The sequence below is a fragment of the Labrus mixtus genome, chromosome 10 (assembly GCF_963584025.1).
Source record: "Labrus mixtus chromosome 10, fLabMix1.1, whole genome shotgun sequence".
In the NCBI taxonomy this organism is placed as follows: Eukaryota; Metazoa; Chordata; class Actinopteri; order Labriformes; family Labridae; genus Labrus; species Labrus mixtus.
In genome coordinates, this window is record NC_083621.1 from 28,415,164 (window position 1) to 28,425,855 (window position 10,692).

General features: G+C 39.4%; 1 protein-coding gene across 1 annotated transcript; it reads left to right on the plus strand.

Moving 5' to 3' along the window:
- The first annotated feature begins 810 nt into the window (after window positions 1-810).
- Window positions 811-10,602, plus strand: faf2 (Fas associated factor family member 2). Its single transcript, XM_061049017.1, has 11 exons — window positions 811-962; window positions 1,769-1,837; window positions 1,950-2,084; window positions 2,395-2,471; window positions 2,569-2,707; window positions 2,831-2,916; window positions 3,156-3,247; window positions 3,918-4,095; window positions 5,913-6,084; window positions 6,218-6,361; window positions 9,374-10,602. Exons 1-11 carry the CDS (start codon window positions 900-902, stop codon window positions 9,554-9,556), a joined length of 1,338 nt encoding a protein of 445 aa, XP_060905000.1. The 5' UTR covers window positions 811-899; the 3' UTR covers window positions 9,557-10,602.
- The last annotated feature ends 90 nt before the right edge of the window (window positions 10,603-10,692 follow it).

Genomic DNA, 10,692 nt, shown 5'->3' on the forward strand with positions numbered 1-10,692 from the left:
ATCAATTTAATGCTGGCATCTGGTTAGCTGATCTGTTTTCAGGGTCAAACATGACAGAAAATGTTGGTGGTGGGAGTCTCACACCAAAAGAATTTGTGAAAAACAAAACAAACTTGTTGCTAAGTGTTGTTTTGAACATCGGTATTGGTCGGAATTTCACAATCTGTAAAAGTTGTCTGTATGACACCAAACACAAATGTTGTTACTGAGAAGTAATGGTTAGTTTGTCAACTATCTTTTGATATCTTTCTCAATTGTTTAAGCGATAGGCCTACCTTAAGCCTGTGTCATATTATCTTTCAAGAGAGAAAATGAGCAAAGCCTTTCAATTGAGAGGGCAATATAAGGGTATTCCTCCTGGCATATTAGAATAATAAAAATCAGACAAATCAAAAAAAAAAAAGGAACATACTCATTTCACAGAAATGTGGAAATAAATGTAGAAATTAGTAAATGTGGAAATAAATAAATGTAGAAATAAATAAATGTGGAAATAAATAAATATGGAACTAAATAAATGTAGAAATTAGTAAATGTGAAAATAAATAAATGTAGAAATAAATAAATGTAGAAATGAATAAATGTGGAAATAAATAAATGTAGAAATAAATTTAAGACATTTAATTATTTATGTCCCATTTATTTACCATTTAATTATTTATTTATTCATTATTTTATTTATTTATTCCAGTATTTATTTATAAATTTATTTATTTATACTTCTGTCAGATCTCGTCCTCCATATGCTTTGAGGCCAAATGAAAGGCCCATAATAACCTGGTGTTGTTTACCTCCACGGCGCTAGGGGGCAGTATCCCGCAGAGGTTGTGATCTCACAACCCTACACAGGAAAAGACAGTTGACGTTGATACGCCTTGCTGGTGATTGGTGAAGGTAAGATGGCGGCGCCAGAGGAGCCAGAATTATCTCAGGCGCAGACGGAAAAACTCCTCCAATTTCAGGTAGACAGCCGAAATTAAACACCAAAACATGTCATTTTGGAAGCCTTATACAGTAAACCTCCTGCTTCGATATTGGACACCCTGTGAATAGACGAGGCCGTGTGTGTTAAAAGGGTTTTACTCCGTTATAGCGCAGCGCCTAGCCCCTTTACGTTAACTACAGTCAAAGCTAAAGTTAGCTCAGCAAGCTAACACCAGCTAAGCTAGCAGATTTCAGAGGCCATTGGTTTGATTTGCCTTTCTTAAAATGTGTTATTTGTTATTCGCGAGGGTATATACCATCTAACAGCCCTCGTAATTTAGAATATGACTTTATTGTGACTTAGTTAACGCCAGGTTTCCACTGACGCTACCTGCTAAACAGTTAGCAGTGTAGTCATGGTCGAGCTGTCACCCTACTTTCATAATGAAATAACTCTTATTGGGTGTGCTAAATGTTGTCATTTTTGGTATTAAAAAAAAGCTTGTGATATACTGTATCTCTGCGTTACTTGTGGACACTTCTGTAGCTGTCCAATACGCTACTCTTTAGACCATTTATTGTATAGGGTTAGCTTCTTCAAGCTAATCATTAACGTCACCCAGCTATGATAAAACTATCTGTTCTCTGTGTTGTAGTTCTGTTCAGGTCGTGATAGCTGCGTGTTCGATAACGGAGCATGGTTAATTAAACCTAAACATGATCCATGCTAACTTTTTAAATGAAGCATTTTAAATCAGAACTAACATCTGTCATTCAATCACACTTTACTGCTGTCTGAGTTACCTGACTCATTCAGTTTTTACTTTCGTTTCATGTCTACCAGGACCTTACTGGTTTGGAGTCAATGGACCAGTGTCGTCGAACATTAGAGCAGCACAACTGGAACATAGAGGTAAAGACATTATCTGTGTTTATATGCCTCTACCTGGATTGCTGTAATCTGTGAATCGTTTTTCTTTTGGTTTATGACTAAAGTATGACGGCCTTAAATGATACTTTTTCAGGCTGCAGTACAAGACAGACTTAATGAGCAAGAAGGAGTGCCCAGTGTGTTTAACCCTCCACCATCCAGACCATTACAGGTCAATACAGCTGACCATAGAGTATATAGTTACATTGTCTCAAGGCCACAACCCAGGGTAGGTTATCTGAATGTTTTCACATTACTATGACATGATGAATTTCTTTTTGTAAAACGTATGCTTGTTTACAAATAGCCACAATATAGAAGGTGTCAGTTAATCTCAGTTTATGCTTTTATTTCTTTAGGGTCCTTTAAATGCTATTCTTTTACTTTTAAGCTAACCCCATCTTCAATAAATGTTCTAATAAATGTCTTATTCTTAACTGCATGTATGGGGACAATGCATAGAAAAGCATTTATATCCTGAAACTTTGTTTTGAAATAGTGTTTAAAAGCTAATATACTGCATGGTTTCTTCTTTTCAGGGATTACTAGGATGGAGTTACTACTTGATAATGCTACCGTTCAGATTTACATATTACACACTTCTGGACATATTCAGGCAAGTCACACACATTGAATAAAACTTGCAACTGATGATAGTTTAACTTGTAGCTGTGGGAAGTGTATTGACCCCCCACTGTGTGTTTTTCTTCCAGGTTTGCCCTGCGATTCATCAGGCCAGATCCTCGTGGTCGTGTCACAGACCCTGTTGGAGATGTTGTGTCTTTCATTCATAGTTTCGAGGAGAAGTATGGTCGGTCACACCCAGTATTTTACCAGGGCACATACAGCCAGGTGAGTTAAGTGATGTTAAGAGATGTAGAGCACCAAACATGCACACAGTTGTATGCTCTAATCCATTCAGGTTGAGGTAAAATTGCAACATTTTGTTTTTGTCCATCCTAAAAAAAAATGTAGGCCCTGAATGATGCCAAACGGGAGCTCCGTTTCTTATTAGTGTACCTTCATGGGGAGGATCATCAAGACACAGATGAGTTTTGCCGGTAATCTATCTAATACCTTACTGTACATAACCCGATTTTCGTCTTCTGAATTTTTGTTTCTACACAGCATCTGTTGATGTTTCTCAATGGCAAGCAGTTGCACACGCTTGTTTTGACTCTGTCTAGTTTATGAGTCATCAAGACACATAAGCTCAAGCTCAATAATATTTTTGAATAACACATACTGTTTTATATCCATCTTCACCTGTTAAATATGTTTGTGTCTTTTCTCTTTCTAGCTCCACATTATGTACAGAAGAGGTTCTAACCTTCCTCAACACACGAATGCTCTTCTGGGCATGCTCAACCAGCAAGCCTGAGGGCTACAGAGGTATGCAAGTGTATTTTCATTTAACTCACCATTAGTTTAAGATGTCAATGTGACATGGATTGCTCTGGTTATGGAAAAGTACATTTTGCACACACACTGTGCCTGTTCAGGCAGGCCGTCCACCAATGACCCTGAGGAGCCTAAGAGAGCTCAGGAGCTCCCAGGAAAATATGTGGATAGTGACTGAGATTACAGATAGATACATGCAGTAATATGATGCACTATATATGCAGAGAGATAGAGAGGGAGAGATAAGAGCTCAAGGTACCAGTCCCCCATGGTAGTCTAAGCCTATAACAGCATCTTTTCTGTGTGTGTATCTCCTGTGTGGTGGACAGATGAAACAAACTCAAAATTGAGCATTTGAAAGTGGATAAAGAGCCCCTCTTTATGTTTTACTAAATAGAAGATTAACAAAGATGTTTGTGTTTTGTAAATCATCAGAAAATATCAACAGACAGCGAGTCCAGTAGGAAGTTGCTCATATGTTTTGATGCTTTGAATGTTGTCATTTCCTCCAGTGTCATGTGGTGAGGTAGAACAACTCAAAACTTGTTTCCAAAAGCTGAAACTATTTACATGAGTGTTTGGATGTGTCACCCATCAAACAAACAAAGGCGTAAAGTAGCAGCAGTATTAAAAGAGTGACTGTGTGATGGTTGTGTTTCAGTATCCCAGGCATTGCGAGAGAACACCTACCCATTCTTGGCCATGATAATGCTCAAGGATCGCAAAATGACAGTGGTGGGTCGCCTCGAGGGTCTCATCCAGCCAGAGGACCTCATCAATCAGCTCAACTTCATCATGGATGCCAACCAAACACATCTGATGTCAGAGCGCCTTGAACGGTAAGGAAATCAGTTCTCGGTGTGGCAGAATATCCACTCGTCTTCATTTATATTTTTTTAATGAGATTTGCTTCGAGTTGTTGATCAAATAATATCAGTTTTAGTAATGTAGTCACTGTTTGTCACTGACTGATTTTACACATTTTAACTAACTTTAAAAACATATCACTGATGTTTTTCTTGAGTGGTTTTACATTAATATTTTATATCAGGTTATTTTATCTTTATAGCTATATGTCACGTGGCTCCATATATTGTACATGTGGGTATAATGGACACCAGGGCGAAAAATATCTCCCACTATATAACAATAAACCTGTGATAACATAAGTGTTTCCTATTATGCCCCTTATTTAAAATGATAATAAATTTACAGATGTAAAAAATCTATAAAGAGCAATTGTTAGATATTTTTAATATCTGTTGTCTTAGTATTGATAACACACAAAACATAAAATAAAGCAGTAAAATAATGTTATTGGTGTTTTCGCCTAAATCTTGTAACACTAATTTCTCTGGTTAACCCTAATATCAGTTATAAATCATATTCCCATGCTATAAAAAGTGTGGGCTACATACTTTTTCAGGTATGGAAGTATTGAAGGCGGCTGTGGCTCAGTTGGTAGAATCAGTTGTATCTCATCTGGGTATGATCCCCATCTTCTGCAGCCAAGGGCAAGACACTTAACCCTAACTCCTGCTGCTTAGATGGGGGGCGTATGCATGTGTGTGAATGGCATTAGTCACTGCTGACGGTCACTTTCCATAGCAAAAAAGTCAGCGAACGCTGATGAAGGCCTAGTGCTGAAACGCGTCCATTGTTGTTTTGCTGTTCTTACAGTGAGATTTGTGTGCTGACTTTTTAGTCATCACTTTTTTTAGTCTTGTTGCGGTCGTGCACCTGAAATCGTTTTTACTGTTGAGTGTGCAGCTATTTTGCGGTTTTTGCACTTTCCATAGCAACCCTCTGTCAAAGACTGTAAGGGCACTGTCACACTACACAGGACTATCCGTGCTTAAGCACGATTACCTCTTGTACATAACGTCGTAATACAACACATGCACGCTTTATGTTATTATGAAGCGTGCTCAGTTTACAAACAGGCGGACGAGAGAGAGAGAGAGCGAGAGACGCGCAGTCGAGTCGCCGTCTGCACATCAGAGAAAAACACAGAACATAACAGCTACTTTACTGACTTAACATCTTATTTTAAGCCATTTTAATCAGACACAGCCATAAATAAATAAAAAAATAAAATAGACGCACGGCCGAGTCCACAGGCGAGTCCGCGGCCGCACATCGGAGAACAACACAAAGAACATGACAGCTACTTTACTGACTTTGCGGCTATTTTTAAGCCATTTTAATGAGACACAGCCGTAAATAAATTTTTTAAATGAAATAGACGTGCGGCCGAGTCCGCGCGGATCCCCACACATTGGAGAACAACACAGAGAACATGACAGATACTTTGTGTCTTATATTGTCTCATGTTAGTCAGATACAGACATGAAACTCTGGATTTCTCCATAATGAAGGCTGTCAGCGTTGTGTACCCGCATGCTTGTGCTCGTGCATGAAGTGTACCGTGCTGAAGCACACCTCTCTGAAGTGTGCCAAAGACAAGGAAGTGTACCGTGCCTGAGCACGATACGGAGCGGTCACACTGGACAAACGAACTGGACTTTAGCGTTGAAGCACGCTACAGATGGCCAGTGTGACCGCGCCCTAAATCTTTCTCTTTTTTTCAATGCAGAACTCTGCTAACAAACAAGAACAGTTTCAGTTTCTAAGTTAAGGAAAATGTTGGTTTCAGGGAGGAGAGGAACCAGACCCAAGTGCTAAGGCAGCAACAAGACGAGGCCTATCTCGCCTCCCTCCGTGCAGACCAAGAGAAGGACCGAAAGAAGAGGGAGGAGCAGGAGCAGATCAGGCAGGAGGAGGAGAAGGTCCGACAGAGTGTTCTTGCTGAGGAGCGGAGACGACAAGTGAGACTTTCTTTGAGTTTGTTACCTAGAGAAAAGAAATGGAGACCTTTTTATAATGAGTTTTTAGTGAGACTTTAGAAAACATCAAAATCCTTTCTTTTCATACATTATAATTTTTGTTGTGCAACTCCAGACACTCGAAGAGGAAAAGGAGAGAAAATCAGAATGTCTTCCCCCAGAGCCGCCTGCAGATGATCCAGAAAGTGTCAAAATAGTGTTTAAGCTGCCTAACGATACACGAGTAGAGAGACGATTCCTGTTTGGGCAGTCTTTGACGGTGAGTACCACCTTTGTCATCCCCCTAAAGAGATGGTTGACTATCTCGTGCAGTGGTTTTCAGTAGGCTTGACAATGATGTTTAGAGAAGCGTATTGCATTCATGTGGGGAATTTATTTTTTTGCCTGGTTTCTTGTTATAACGAGAAAAAGATCTCGTCATAACAAGAAAAGCATCAGGGTGGTGGTGATGAGGAGGCGCAGGTTTGTTTATGGGAGTGCATATTACACCAGCTCATTACAACATTTCGGTATAGCCGCAGTTGAACTCCATGGGAATCCAGTATTTACAGTAAATGCCTAATCGTATGTTGAGGCAAGCTTAAATGCATTTCAGATGCATGACTTTATATCAGTGAAGCATACCATATCTATTTAACTGATCCTGGAAGAATAACACTATGTCAAGTAGGTCAGATTGTGCTTTCCGTCTGAACAACCTTAATGCCTTCAGATACCTGCGCAAAGTCGACAAGCTCATGAGAATACCCTCTATGTTACTCAAACACGCTTATATTTCCCAAAGCCTTAAACCAAGATGGAAATACAATCAAATCTATGACACTGGTCATCGTTGCCTTTTGATCTTCCTCCCTCCTATTTCATAATCAAAACCAAGCAAAAAAAAATCTACCACATGAATGCAATACACTTCCATAGATGTTTGATTTCAACATAAACATTTTAATCCACAAGTGTGAATACATGCATTATATTAGTGATTCATCTACAGCAGACGTCACAACTATTAAAACAAAGACAATCAAATATGACATGTACAATGTCGGGTAATGAAGAAAGCCACACTCCTTCCTTTAGCCACATTCTACCTGTGTGAGATCTCAATCAACAAGATTGTTGATCAAAGCTGTACATTGAAAATGAACTTAGAGTGGCAGTCTCACAGCTGCACCCCAGACTTCAGAACATCTGTAGCACACACTAGTCTTTAAATTATTGCAGGACTGGAAAAACTAATATGCCACAGGGTGGCCCGGCAGAAAGAGTTTGGACTGTATACAGCTATATATTAATATTTATTACAATTTTTCTAAAACAATATTTCCCCACATAAACACATTGGCCCTCACTTATCAAACGTACGTACGGCAGAAAAATGGGTGTACGGTCATTTCCACGCAAAGTTTGGCACTTATCAATCTGGACGTGAGCGGAGGGTACGCTCAAATCTCACACCAGGTCTCAGTTCGTGTACGCACATTTTCAACTCAGTGTGGACTTGCAGTGCAGTGAATCTGTCTATGTCGGAGAATAATTAGATCATACTATAACAGTGCTTGTTAAGACAGGCAGATAGAGGTTCACAGATTCACTGTTAGATAAGATATCACAAATGTATTTTATATTACGCTCCACCTCAAACGATCTCTGTAGGCTACATCGCTTTATAAATAATGTTGAGCAGCGCAGGCTGTCAGGTGATTTATTTAGTTGTGTGTTTTATTTGATTAATTTTTGCTTTAATTTACTTTAAAGATTAGAGAGGCTGCTTTCGGTAATTACATTCAGCGCACAGGAATATCGCTGCAGAAAATACTGAGACAAATAAAAACAGAAAAACTAAAAACAGTTACTTTAAAGGACAGAAAATCTTCCAGAGGACAGTAAATACAACTTTTAGCCTCTGAAATATGAAATATTTAGGAAAACAGAACATCAACATTAGATCATAACTAATCGGTATGTCCGGAGATTTAAATAATGCGTAATTGCGCACAGCAGACGCACACAGGCCAGAGACTAAATTAAATGAATTATTAAAAACTCCGCTGGAGTTCGGTTATCCACACCAACGCTGTTGAGATTTCCATGCAGGCGTATTTCCTCTGAAGCTATTTAGTCCAACATTTCAGGCTGCCAGACAACACAATGTTATTCCTCTTTACTTTTTTCTGTTATGGTGTCACTCAGGTCATATCTCAGCTGAGCCGTGAATAAATAGGGGCGTGGTATTTAAATGACGATCGTTTCCAGCCGCAACACTTATCAACACCCGGTCTTACGTACGCTGTGGTCAGCCAGATACGCACGTTTCATAGGTCCCACGTGGACCCTGTCGTACGATGATTTCTACACCCAAATCTGCTCTGGTTTCTACACCAGATTGATAAGTGAGGGCCATTGTATTTATATGTACATTCATTAAAATGTCAGTCAAACTATCATACTATTTATTATTTGAGTCTTAAAGTCTTAAGCCCCTCCTACTTTGATCACAAACTGGGTGCAGCCCCCTGACACAGAAGTATAGACAGGATGTGGAGAGCAAGAGATCAGAGATTTCTTCATAAACAGTGAAACTTGTTCGCTTGTATGTCATCAACAAAGTTATGTTTACTTTGCATGACCAGCCCAGTGATAGTCATTTCTGATAATAAAAAAGCTCACAGTCTTAGGTTGTCTGTGACTCTCTTCACTGTGTGCGCTGCAGGTGTAGCTGCTAAAAGTTAACAATCAGTTAAATCAGTCTGCTCTGTTAACTTGTGGTTAATTTGCCCACAGCATTAATGAGCCAATACCCTCTCATTTCAAATCTGCCTTGAGCATCATGCCTGGGTATCATGTTACATGCATGGACACAGACTCTGTATGCACAATGATCAGTTATCTGACCACTTAAGGTGATATCAGACTGACTTTTATTGTAAATAAGAAATGGAAAATAAAATAAAATTTAAAATTTTTGTTTGACTCAGAAAGGAAAGTGGCAGCATGATGTTCCTCAGGTCACATGTTTGGCATTGCATTAGTGCATTAGTCACAGCCTCAACTTGAAGCTTCTACTGCCCCTAATAAGAAATGTATTTCACCAGCACCTGGAACACATGTGAACCAAATAATGTATTTTACATACCTGTTATGAATCAATTCAATGCTTGGACTTCATTTTAAATAGATAAAAACAGTGCAGTGTTGTGAAGCATTGCTTGTCTTCATCAACAGAACACTTCTTGTGTTAATGTGCCAACTCACTTCACTGTTTGATCCACAGGTAATATACGACTTCCTCTTCTCTTTGAAAGAATCTCCAGAGAAGTTTCAGATAGTAACAAACTTCCCTCGCCGAGTCCTGCCCTGCCTTCCGACTGAAGAGCAGCCCAACCCTCCCACACTGAAAGAGGCGGGGCTCAGCCGCTCCGAGGTCCTTTTTGTACAGGACCTTACGGACGATTAAAAGATGACATACCTCCTCTACATGGAAACACGATTTCCTCCAGTGCCCACCCACTCCTCTTTTTTCTTTTTCTCCTTCTGTTAAATGGCCATTATGCACAAAGGATCATTTGAGATAAAAAATTAACCACCCTGCATCCAGTCCTTGTTTGGTTGTGTTTACAGGGTTCCCAATAACCTGGAAAGTCTTGAATTTTATCAAATAAATATTTCTTGAAGTCCTCCCTTGAACTCATCTTTGTTATCTTTGTGGACAAAGAAGTGTATTGTGTTCTGCATCGTCTGTAGGAGCTGCCAGTTAGTTATTGTCCTTCCTAAACAGCAAGCGTTGCCGCAAAGGATTAATCTTCTGAAATGTATCCGCACAAGCCAGAACCGTACCCAAAACAAGTTCATGTCTCGTCATCTGCGGACGGCAGGTTGTGTTAATATTAATACAAACAGGATGTGAAGCACAGAGAAGTCTTGATTTCTTTGATGGTCTGAATGCTTTGGCAGTTCTTCTTTCCAAGACTTGACATTCCATCCATGTGTCTTTAATTCAACATCCTCTTGCCACAAAAGTTAAAACATGCCTCTCCCACAGTGACTGAGGAGCACGGAGCAGGTTAAAGTCCCATTTGTTTCTGCTGTGATCGATACTGACTGGTCTGAAAAGTAAATGTAATCCTCAAGGGAGCAGGTTGGGTGATGTAGACATGCTAGGAATTATGGGAACCCTGTTTTAAGTGAGCCATGACGTGTACATAAGTTAGATATTTAAAAACTCTTAACCCACCTTACTTTCTTTTTGTTTGACTCATCTGTGTCATATGATGACCAAAGCAGGTTGGTTACTATGTAAAGCAGACTGCCTCATGAAGTTTAAAAATACAATATTTAACAGGGGCCACAGCTTTTACATGTGGCTTTATATAGTATAGTACGAGTCTGCCCATAGTGTGCCTGTGGTTACTCATAGATGCCTGTTTCGCCTGTAACATCTCAATGGGCTCATGTAAAGATGTAATTTTCCAACTATAAATTAAAAACATTTTAAAAACCTTGCTTTATTGAGAATGTATGGCATTTGCTTGTGATGTGGAGACATCACATATGCTGCTTGTTTTATTGTGTTATCTTGAGTAAGAGAAAGGC